The 12,444-nt window shown below is 36.5% G+C and overlaps 1 protein-coding gene across 4 annotated transcripts in view; it reads left to right on the top strand.

Moving 5' to 3' along the window:
* TOPBP1 (DNA topoisomerase II binding protein 1) overlaps positions 1-12,444 on the top strand; it is a 67,826-nt gene that overhangs the window by 39,930 nt on the left and 15,452 nt on the right. For all 4 annotated transcript variants that reach the window (XM_045503594.1, XM_045503595.1, XM_045503596.1 and 1 more), the window contains 9 exons: positions 951-1,124; positions 1,213-1,328; positions 5,415-5,538; positions 6,358-6,504; positions 6,623-6,725; positions 8,657-8,849; positions 10,604-10,824; positions 11,636-11,802; positions 12,047-12,158. In XM_045503594.1, the coding sequence (XP_045359550.1) occupies positions 951-1,124; positions 1,213-1,328; positions 5,415-5,538; positions 6,358-6,504; positions 6,623-6,725; positions 8,657-8,849; positions 10,604-10,824; positions 11,636-11,802; positions 12,047-12,158 (1,357 nt within the window). The remainder of the gene's footprint in view (positions 1-950; positions 1,125-1,212; positions 1,329-5,414; positions 5,539-6,357; positions 6,505-6,622; positions 6,726-8,656; positions 8,850-10,603; positions 10,825-11,635; positions 11,803-12,046; positions 12,159-12,444) is intronic.

Below are 12,444 nucleotides of genomic sequence, written 5' to 3' on the forward strand. Positions count from 1 at the left end.
AAATGGGCAAGAGCTAGAAAGAGATAGCTGTCACAAAAACTTCAGTAGAAATATTATACATGCATAAAGATGTTTAATATCATTTAGTATAATAGGGTGGGAAATTAAATTTTTTTAACCTATCAGATGGGCAAAAAAGAAAAATCTGATTACCCACTGTGCTGTCAAGCATGTTGGGAAACATGCTTCAAGGCTCATGAGAATGTCAACATTGTTACATAAATTTTGCTTAAATGTTTCCCTTTACTCTTACATGGGAAAAATGGTGTGTGTGCAAGGTTGTTCATTGCATCATTATTCTGGCAGAAGATTGTTAATCTAAATATTCATCAGGAGAGCAGCGCTAAATACAGTCACTCAGCTGTCTGCATGGAATACTATACAGATGGGAAAGAGGGGCAGCAGCATGGGCCCCTTCCCATGAGGGAACTGTGGGTGGCTTGGGAACAGGAATATATTTTGTTCCTTTGAGGATTTTTCACAATTCTCAGCTCAGTCTGACTTATTAACCTTATAGTTCACATCTTGGTTATATCTATCCTTGTTTATCCATTTCCTTCCATGTTTTTTGTTTGTTCATTTTGTTTTTTGGTGTCCTTAATTTTAAGTGCACCTCCTAGTCTAAGATTTGGCCGAACATGGGTAGCACAGTTGAAAATGTAAGTGTGTTTGTCTCTTTGAACCCATTTGCTGGACAGTACAAAATTATTTTTCTTTATTGTGTTCAGATGCAGATAATATTTCATTCTTTTTGTTGTTTGGAGGAAAACTGGAGGAGGCTAAAGCTGTAATCCAGTTAATTTTGAGGATTCTCCTCTCTCTCCTCTCTTTACTTCTCCTGTTTCCCTTTCCCTGTACTGTTTATGTTCCTCTTCTTTTATCTCTTCCCTTGTCTCCTTGTCTCCTCTTCCTCTCAACCTTTCTTTCCCTCTCCCTCACCATACATCTAGGATGCACTTGCAGCCTTGGAAACTCCAGGAGGTCCCAGCCAACAGAAAAGGAAACTGAGTACACCACTTTCAGAAGTCATTGTCAGAAACTTGAAACTTGCTTTGGCAAACAGCTCCCGAAATGCTGTTGCTCTTTCTGCCAGCCCTCAGCTGAAGGATGCCCAATCCAAGAAGGTAGAATTAGATTTCTTAGTAAAAGCAAGTTGTATGTAAAATATTTCAAATAATAATATTTGATCAGTTTCTTTTATTTTCTTTCCAGGAACAGGAAGAAACTCCAAAGCCACTTCACAAGGTAGTGGTATGTGTTAGTAAGAAACTCAGTAAGAAGCAGAGTGAGCTGAATGGGATTGCAGCCTCTCTAGGAGCAGATTACAGGTAGTTGACACATCTTTCTGTTTGGTACTGTTATTGTCTAAATTTATAGGAAAACCTAAAGTTATTGTGAGCATCCACAAAGGAACATTTATTTTGCCTTTTCCTGTATTGTATCGTCTACAGTCTCCAGTTGATTTTTAATTTACTACATCCTTGAAAAATACCCTCTTCCATATCAATTCACTTTGATATGTGTATTTCATAGGGTGTAATGCACAAATATTTGAGAACCTATTTTGTGCCACTCACTATTCTGGAAACTTGGGTTCCATGAATTATGAATACAGTCTAGAAGAATCTTTGTCTTTAAGGAGTTTATAATCTAATGATACAGTTAATGAGATGAGGTCTGAGATTAAGCATATTTTTAGTAGTGATTTTCAGAGTAGAGCCCTGTGAGTAGTGCTAAAGTATTGCTACACTCCTGAATTAAAGTGGTCTTTTTTTAAGGATGTTTTGATTTCTATTCATTGTTACTACTTTGGAGACCTGGGTTATCAGATCTGCCCCTGCTCCTGACAGCCAGGCTAGAGACAGGTCTCTAGCACAGATGGTGTGTGTGCCAGGGATCGAGAGGCCCTGGCCTATGCCAGGCAGTCCTGGGTTGATCGTACTCCACTGTCTGCAGTGCTAGCTTTCTTGATCACTTGTATCCAACCATTTGTGGCAGCATAATGATTGGCTCTTCAAGTAATACACAGTTGGAGAAATATGTTTGGCTTCATCTTCCCTTTGGTAAGTCTTGTTTTAGTTAGTTTTCTGATAGATTAGATTGGGAGAATATAAAAATAAAAAGTATCTGGGATAGTTATAAGCATCTTAATGTATTTAATGTATCTGTTGTAGAAAAGAAAAGCTTTTTACTTGTAATTATCATTTGTATTACCTGTTTCATATGTTACTATATAATCTTATCGACTGTATAATTACATGTTACAGTATTCGTCTTACCTTTTACCAATTGCTGAGTTCTTAGCATGAGCCAAGCTTTGTCTCATTTCATTCTCACAAAAGTCCTATGAGGGTGTATATATTTGTCAAAATTGAATGCTTTCTTTATTCTCTTTGGATGTGGACTTGATATAAGATGTAGAAGGAACCTATAGGACTTGTGTTTTAATAAGACTTAAAATGCCAGTCCTCTCAGTGTGAAAAATAGAATCTATTGCTGAAATTCCTAAAAAAGATATAACTGATTTAAAGTTTGCAGTAAATCTATTCCTGAAAGATTTCTCAGACTTGGTGATAAAAGAGAGGGAAGAACACTTTAACATGTAGAGTTTACAATACTTGATCCGTTCTCAAATAAAACTGTCCTAGAAGTTCCCATCCATAAGCTAGAACAGAACATCCTGAAGAGATCATGACACTGCCTACCACTTCCTACAGTTTAAACATCTAGACCAGATCTCCTCAGCATGTCATAGCATTACCTCTACTAAATGGATTTCACAAATATAACTTAACTACTTTTGTAATTTTATTTTTTATGTTTATTTTTTGAGAGAGAGAGATAGAGCGTGAACAGGGGAGGAGCACAGAGAGAGGGAGACAGAATCCGAAGCAGGCTCCAGGTTCTGAACTGTTAGCACAGAGCCCAACGCGGGGCTCAAACCCACAAACTGCGAGATCATGACCTGAGCCAAAGTCAGACACTTAACCAACTGAGCGCCAGGTGCCCCAACTACTTTTGTAATTTTAAAAACTAAAAGTCATCAGAAGGCACGTGATCATAGGATATATATTTAATATGTAAATGCCTGTGCCTGATGACACTAGAAGAAAACAGAGTATTCTTATGTTTGCATACATATGTAAAATCACTTCAAACGCTATAGCCACAAGGCTGAAACCAATGTAGAGACTCTGATACCATGAGCACCATTTCTGTTGGTAACAGGACTTTACCAAGAGTTGTTCACGGTTTGGCAAAGTTACAAATTAATCAAAGTACAGTCCTCCATCAATTACTTAGTTGGATGTTTGGTATATTAGTGTATATTAAAAATGCAAAAACAAAACAAAACACTTGGGCTTGTAAGTAAAACAGGCTTCTAGACTCATCTAATTATAAACAAACTTTTTTTTTTTTTTACATCTGTGAATTTGTGTCAAGACATTAGAAAATAATGTAAGACATGGGATAATTGTATATATAACTATACTTCAGGATTTCTAGCATCCCTCGACTTTACTGAATGCCAGTAGCACCCTCCATCATATAAACACATTATTGTAACAACCAAAATCACTCTTACAAATCTACACAATAGCTTGTAAAGTAACAATTTTGCTGAAAGCACTGATCTAGACCAGAGGGTGGAACACAGCGTGCCTATTAGTTTACCTATTATCTGTGGCTGCTTTCATACAAGGCAAGAGTTGAGTAGTTGGAAAAAGAGATTTTCGCTGCAAAGCCTAAAATAATTATCATCTGGCCTTTTAAGAAAAACTTTTCGGGGCACCTGGGTGGCTCAGTCTGTTGTGTCTGACTCTTGATCTCAGCTCTGGTCTTGATCTCAGGGTTGTGAGTTGAAGCCCCGTGTTGGGCTCCATGCTGGGTGTTAAGCCTACTTAAAAAAAAAAAAAAAAAAAAAAAGAAAGTTTTCTAATCCCTGGTCTAAACCATTTATAACCATTGAGAGTCTGTCCTTGAAGGATCTCTGAGGACTAAAACTAAATATAGTTTCTATATTATCACAGTGAGTAATGAAGCAAGATGACTCAGGCAAAAACATTCTTCTATTTTTAAAATTATTTTTATGATTTATTTACATTCCTAACATCAGAAAAAGGGACAACCATTAGAAAGACTAACAACTCGCGGTGCCTGGGTGACTCAGTCAGCTAATTGTCCAACTCTTGATCTCAGCTCAGGTCTTTATCTCACTGACAGCACACAGCCTGCTTGGGATTCTCTCTCCCTCTCTTTTCTCTCTGCCTTTCACTGGGCATAAAGCCTACTTAAAAAAAGAAAGACTAACAACTAAATTAGGCAAGGTGTTCTTTACTGTTATTTTTAAGGAAACACAATAGAGTAAGAAATAGAGATGTTTATAATATAATTTAGAAGGAAATATGCCTTAATTAACTTGACTATTTAAAAACCCTAAAGATATATTTTTTTAAATGTTTGCTTACTTTGGGAGAGGGCACACACATGAGAGAGAGTGTGGCGCAAGCAGGGGAGGGAGAGACCGAGAATCCCAAGCAGGCTGCATGTTCATGGAGCTGTCACAACTGTGGGATCATGACCTGGGCCAAAATCAAGAGTCAGATGCTTAACCAGGGATATTTCTTAGTTAGGAAATGGAAAGTATGTTAAGTGTCCATAAAGAGAAAACTCTATTTAACTTTGGTGATTTTATGCAGAAATATAATTTTACTTTCTCTTTGGCTTTTACTTGATCTTTTGAAGGATGGCACATACTTTACAATTTTTAGATTACTTTCCTAGATCAGGAAACTGTTACGTGGGAAGAGTCAGGAGATTGTAGCATTATGTATTACTTAATACGGGTTTTGAAGTCAAAACTACCACTTACCGAATATCCTTAAACATGTTACTTAATTGTGTCCTTTAGTTTTCCTATCTGTACAGTTTTAATATAATAATATATAATAATACCAGCGTGTTAGGATTGTTGCGAGGAATGGCTGAGATAATGTTGTTTCAAGTACATAGTTTATTACAGGGCATAGGGCAAATGTACAGTGACCAGTGACCTCCAACAACCAGAGGACAGATTGGATTTTTTGCCTATTTTATTGATTTGAAAATACCTTTATTGTTACTATAAAGTGATACTCATTGTAAAAAGAAAATTTAAACAATTCGGAAAAGTATAAAGAAGGAAGTAATACTTTTAAAGACTATCTTTCCTGGTATCTCTCTGTATTTACATACCTAGTGTGTGTAAAATTTGACCCCCCCCCACCCCCCAAAAAAAGCCTGTCATTTAATGTCCATGTTTACTCCAGATCTTAGAAGTTTTTTGAAGGTAAATATATTCATAGAGAGTAATGATCGTCTTAAATTTATTTAGCTATTTCTCTTAGTTATTTGTTAAAATTTGGTTGTTTCAGATGGAGTTTTGATGAAACAGTGACTCATTTCATTTATCAAGGCCGACCAAATGACACTAACCGAGAATATAAATCTGTAAAAGAAAAAGGAGTACACATTGTTTCAGAGCACTGGCTTTTAGAAGTAAGCAATACTTTTTTTTCCTTTTCTATTAAATGAGAATGTATATAAACATTTCCAGACATAAGCTAGTTTCCACGTATGTAAACAAGTTTGATAACCTTAGTTAACTGTGCACATTTCATTCCTTTGGCATTAAAAACTTAAGATCTTTAGTCCCTAAATACTTAAACAAGTCTTTTCTTTTTTTTTTTTTTTTTTTTTAGCATTTATTTATTTTTGAGAGAGAGAGTGAGAGAGCATGAGCGGGGGAGGGGCAGAAAGAGAGGGAGACACAGAATCTGAAGCAGGCTCCAGACTCTGAGCCGTCAGCACAGAGCCCGATGTGGGAGGACTCGAACCCATGAACTGAGGTGAAGTCAGATGCTTAACCAACTGAGCCACAAGGCGACCCCATACTTAACAAGTCTTTAATGGATACTCTTTCTGACTTCTCTGATTCTTGTCGCTAATAAAAATGATGTGAAATAAAATGTTCTAAAAATTTAAGGCGAATTAATTTGGCACACCAGTGCAGTTTAGAACTGTGTTTTCTAGAATTTTTCTCTGTTTCTGGGTATTCCCAGGAATAGGATTGATACCTTGGCAAAAGCACAGGAATGAAATATGTTTTGTTCTAAAGTGTATATGACATTAAACAGTGAGAATAATTTTTCGTTTGTATGGTGGAATGTTTCAGTGTCACCTACTTTTCAAAACTTTAATTCTGTAAACTTTTGCCATCTTAGAACATAATGGATTGGTTGTCCTTATTCTGCTTAACATCCTTTATTCATTAAGATGTTTTTCAGCCCTGTTTTAAAGCCTGCCATTGTATTGCAGTGTGCCCAAGAGTATAAGCATCTTCCTGAATCTCTTTATCCACATACTTATAATCCCAAAATGAGCTTGGATATCAGTACAGTGCAAGATGGCAGACTCTGTAATAGTCGACTACTCTCAGCTGATTCAGCAACAAAGGATGATGAGGTAGATGATATGGATGACACATTTACCCCCTCCTTAAGCTGAATGCATAATCTTACAGTGCTGTGAAACCAAATGTAATGACTTGTTTTGAGAAATTATAATTCTTCTCCTTGAATAGCCAGATCATTTGCCTGTAGAAGAAAATGACATAGACAATATGACCACCAGTAATAAAGAATTAGTAACATCAAATGGAGATGGAAGGAATGACTCTAAAGGAGGTAAAATCTTTTAAGTTACAAAAAACATTTGTTTACAAATCTCTATCTTTCATACAGAATGCTTCCTTTGTTTTCTGTGTTGCTAAATACAAGCAAAGCATATATTTGAGGATTGATTTGAGGTTATATGCCAATCATTAAGTAATAATTTGCAAAGCTTTAAGTGATTTATAAGTGTCCAAACTTGTGAAATCTGTGGAACAAGTTATTTTAGAGTTAGTGTGATACAGCCCTATTCTGTTAAAGGTAGGTGGAATTGGTGGTTTTGTAAAAATTCATTCTTCAGTTCAGTTTTCAGTAACTTCCAAAAAGCTTTATTGTATATGTGGTATATTTTAATATATTCACATGGTTTAAAGGTATGGAAGGAGGCATGAAGTTTCTCCCTGCCTTCCAGTGTTTTTGCTTTCTTATGTATCCTAGAGCTGTGTTATGCATATACAATCATAAATATATATGTTCTCTCCTGCACTTTTTTCTTAATATTAATTTTTTGGGAGAGCATAAGTGGAGGAGGGGCAGAGAGAGGGGGACAGAGGATCCAAAGCGGGCTCTGTGCTGATAAGCTGACAGCAGCAATCCCGATGTGGGGCTCCAACTCACAAACCGCAAGATCATGACCTGAGCCAAAGTCGGACACTCAACTGACTATAAGCCACTCAGGTGCCCCACTCCTTCTGCACTTTTAAAAAAGTGTATAAATGGTAGACATAACTATATATGCTATTTTATACATTCATCTTTTTGCTTAATAGTTCAACTTTTGGAGTGTTCATATTAGTACATAAGGAGCTTCTTTGGTCTCTCTCTGTATCTTTTTCTTTTTTTTGTAACTGTATAGTATTGATTGTGTTGACCAAGAAGAGGCTACAAAGCAACCAAAAGCAATTATTTGGGATTTTCAGGATTGCAGTCCAGGAGATAGAGTCCATTGAAACTCGTCATTGCAAGCAGGGAGTACAGGCTTATAAAGGCAGAAACAGCAAGGTTATATAACTTGCTTTGGAAGAAATATGATTGGGGCTGTCAGAGTTTAAATTGACTATCTAATACAAGATTGTTATTTAGCTAACAGATGATAACCTTTATTTGAGTCCAAAATAGAAGGATATGTTCTAAGAGGTGGTGGAGTTTGTGGTTGACAAGCTGCAATTGACAGAAGTTAAAAGCTCATAGTGTTCCTGAGAATTGAAACAGGAGACTTTGCATAGCCTTACTTCCTTTGTCCTTTGACTCTGTTTTGAGTGACTGTCTTAGCAATGCTTCCATTTTGAATCTTCTTTCACATTTATATGATTGACCATTTAGCCAGTCCCTTTTATGGGCATGCAGGCTATTTCTAATTTCTTGCTATTACAAAGAGTACGGCAGCAAATAACTATCTGTAGATGTCCTCTTTTTAATGGATTAATATTTTCTATTTTCCTTACTCATCTTACCCTACTGGAGCTTTCCTTATGACTTACCTATTTAGTTATTTAGTTAGTCCCACTCAGTTCATTCCAAAAATGTTTATTTAGGATCTATTTCTGTGTTTACAAGGAAACCAAAGATATATATATATTGTGGTCTTTTTTTAAGGACCAAGGGGTAGAAATCACATACATTAATTATGGATGCACCTCAGAGCATAGTACATAACACAAGAGGGTCAGAAGCAGACAGGGAGTTCTACAAAAGGGAGAATCACTGCAGGTCTTAGCAGGATGTCTTGGAAGGGCTTTTTTGATTTTTTCATATACGGTCCTTCTGGTAAGGACGGCCTAAGGTTCTGCAGTATTCATAGTCTTGTTCATTACTGTCGCCTGTAGTAAGCAATAAATGTCAAATTAATAAATCTGTGTTCAAATATAGACAAAATAGTTAATGTGAATGAGATGTGATAAAAAAGAGAAACTTACCTTAATTGGTGTATTTGCGTGTGTTTCAAGCTCTGACACAGACATTGGAGATGAGAGAGAACTTTCAGAAGCAGCTGCAGGAGATCATGTCTGCGACGTCAATAGTGAAACCCCAAGGGCAGAGGGCTTCCCTTTCAAGAAGTGGTTGTAACAGCACTTCTTCAACCCCTGATAGCAGTCGCTCTGCCCGCAGTGGGCGAAGTAGAGTCCTGGAGGCACTGAGGTATGTACCTGTCACTGGTGGCAGACAGGAGCAACTAGGTGACTCAACAGAAAGGTAGCTCCTTATTTGGGTTTCTACTCGCTCAGTTCCATAAGTTAAGCCTCATTCTGAATTTTTTTTTTTTTTCCAGCAAAGCAGAAGTTTAGAATAACAAGAACAGAACAGGAAAAAGGGTTATAGTACTGGGCCTTACTTAGCCCAATCTATATATATATATTATATGCAGATAACTATACTGGTTGTAGACTTTTCTCTCTTCCATTACTTCCTAGCTTTTCCTCCTTCCCTCTCTTGTTCCAAGCAGTTGTAGAATTCTTACTTTGGGGTAAGAGGCAGACAAAGGTTTGTTCCATACCAAGCAACTGCTTCACATTGAGGCATGGTTAATATTTTTTATTACCAGGGCTCCTGGTGGCTCAGTCAGTTAACCATCCAACTTTGGCTCAGGTCATGATCTCGTGGCTCATGAGTTCAAGCCCTGCATCAGGCTCTGTGCTGACAGCTCAGAGCCTGGAGCCTTCTTTGGATTCTGTGTCTCCCTCTCTCTGCCCCTCCCCTGCTTGCACTCTGTGGCTCGCTCTCTCTGTCTCTCTCTGTCTCTCTCTCAAAAAGCCTCATTTGAAATGGATTCAGTGGATAGTTCTGTTCTGTCATGTTGGTATTAAATAATAATTGTTCTAAACATTGTAATGTATAGAGAGAAATTTAAATTCTTTTAGAACCACATTCATTTTGTATTCTCTTTACAAATTTACCTTCTAGAAAAGGTGATTACAGATCTCAGTGTGATATGACAAGTTCAGTCGCATAACTTCATCTTTTTCCTGATAGAAGGATCTCTAATTGTATGATGACTGTTAGGGGACTTCTATCTTGAATTGATTGATTGAACTATGCATCTGTCTTAAGCTACCTGTATATTTCATGAGGCCAATTCTATATCTGCATACTGAGTAAACGTGACTTTTTGTCTAATATACTTCAGATGATGTTTTGTCATTACAGAGAGCCTAAATCTTGTGCCAAGTCAGAGTAAATAAGTATACTCAGAATAAGGCTATCTGCCTTGTATTTGAGGCAAATGAACTCTCTGGGCTAAATTATTTTTGTTAAGATTCCATTTACATACATTGGAAGATTTAATATTTAGAAGGAAAACAGTTGGAATTATATTTACCGTCTAGTGGAATTATTATAATTATGACATAAAACATGCTTCACTCTAGTTCAGTATATGACTGATCTAAGACCCTGGGAGGTTCGGTTACCAAGAGCCAAAAGCACCTTCTTTTAAGGCAGCTTTTATAGGGTCTTTCCTGTGTAATTATAGTTCTTATTATTTCAAGTGATAAAAATACAACTGCTGGTAAGCAAAGTAACTGGTTTTCTAAACATTACCGTGTTTCCCTAAGCCTGTATAATTAAGAAAAATTCCATTTTCAAATGTAGCAATCATTTTAGAATTTTGAAAACAATTTCTTGACAGTAAACTTTCCCTTCTAAAGTTTTAAATATATGGACATTCAGTCGAAATAGATATTTTCTTTTCTAACTAAAACAGTAAGTTTTAGAAAGAAATATTTTTAAAAGAAAAAATTTCCCAAAGTTCATTTATTCCATATTTTCAGGTGCTTACAGTGTGCTAGATGGTGGGCATACAAAGGTGAGCCTCAAATTTGCAGTCTTATGGAATTTATGAGTGTAGATTTTGTCGTGCCTATCTGTTTATTAAAATTGTCACTTTTACTCCTTAGGCAGTCTCGTCAAACAGTACCTGATGTCAACACGGAGCCCTCCCAGAATGAACAGATCATTTGGGATGACCCAACAGCCAGGGAGGAGAGAGCACGGCTTGCCAGCAATCTGCAGTGGCCTAGTTGTCCCACACAGTATTCTGAGCTTCAGGTTGACATTAAAAAATTGGAGGATTCTCCTTTCCAGGAGCCTTTACATGACGCAGAAACTGCTGAACAGGGTAATGAGAGGAAATCTATTCATTTGTTTGCATGAAGTACACATTGACTTCTTAAAAATAGATAAGCACATTGTGGTTCTCTGAATGACACATGCAAACAAAAAACTTACTAGATATTTTTGATTTTAGTAAGAGACAAAAAATAATTATAAATTGAGATAATTTATCAGTAAATTGAATAACATATTTTGGTTCTTAAATTTGGAAATTGAAGATTGGGCAGTGTTTTCCAGACATAGTTTTTCAGTATTGTTCTTTCTCTCCTTCTCATCCTTTGTACATTTGTGTCATTAAAGTTTGGACTTTGCCCAGTTACTTTATTTTCATTTAAATCTTCTAAGTTGAGCCAGCAGGTGCCTATATCTGTTCTTTGAATTTGTATGTGTTTCTTTCTGAATTCTCCTATTTTTTCCCTTGGGCTCCACCTTGAAGACAAAATGATTCCTATCTTTCATTTTTGGTCATTTTTTCTCCCCCTTTTTCTCATATCGCATGATTCTATCTCTACACTAAATAGATTTTCTCCAATTGTAGCTTTTGCTGTCATTTTACGAATTTGGGTTCCATTTTACTGATGAAAGCTTGGTATTTAAAGAAAGGGTTGGGAGAATCCCGCAGATAACCTATTTGCCTTTTTAAAAAGCTAATTAATTGCACTTATTTATAAGCTCTAGAGGTAGGCTACTTTTACGTGTATATTCCAGAGTTTGTGTTTAATTTCATCTTGGTTAAGACAGATGAGACTATTTGCCTGAATTTGTTCTTAGTCATATTTGGGTAACATCACACTGCAGCATTTTATTGCCCTCAGCTGTCTGTGATTCCGGAAACATGTGTGTAACTGAAGCCCCAAAACACCCAATCTCTGAAGAACTGGAAACACCAATTAAAGACAGCCACCTGATCCCTACACCTCAAGCCCCCAGTATTGCCTTCCCCCTGGCCAACCCACCGGTGGCTCCACACCCTAGAGAAAAGGTTAGTTTATCCTAAGTATGATGATATGCCCTTTTGATATTGCTATTGTGTTGCATTAAAAATTTATTGATAACAGTATCAGGAGTTCACAGATGTTGAAAACTGCATTTCTTTGCATTGTATTATTGTTTCTGTATTTGATAAACCGGAAGACTAAGTAAAGCGTCACTGAAAAAGAATCATATAGCTGATGATAACCTTTTTAGTGTTAATTTTTTTCTAAAATAAAACTCTTCCATTTCAGACTATAACAATAGAGGAAACTCATGAAGACCTAAAAAAACAGTACATATTTCAGTTGTCATCTCTGAATCCTCAAGAACGTATTGATTATTGTCATCTGATTGAAAAACTAGGTACAAGTATTTTACTTAAGTCAAAAATGCAACCTTACTTGGAAACTAGTGTAGTTGATATCATTTGTAAGGTGTAGAAATTGAGATTAAAAACATTGGAGCGGGGGTGCCTGGATGGCTCAGTCAGTAGAGCATGCAAGTCTTGATCTCGGGGTTATGAGTTCAAGCCCCATATTGGGCGTGGATCCTACTTGCAAAATAAAATTTAAAAAGATGGGTAACTTGTCTAAGGCTGTATGTATTGAGTCAGCATTAGAACTTTGATTTTATAAAGGTCTAAATAAAT

The sequence above is a fragment of the Leopardus geoffroyi genome, chromosome C2 (genome assembly GCF_018350155.1).
Source record: "Leopardus geoffroyi isolate Oge1 chromosome C2, O.geoffroyi_Oge1_pat1.0, whole genome shotgun sequence".
Classification (NCBI taxonomy): domain Eukaryota; kingdom Metazoa; phylum Chordata; class Mammalia; order Carnivora; family Felidae; genus Leopardus; species Leopardus geoffroyi.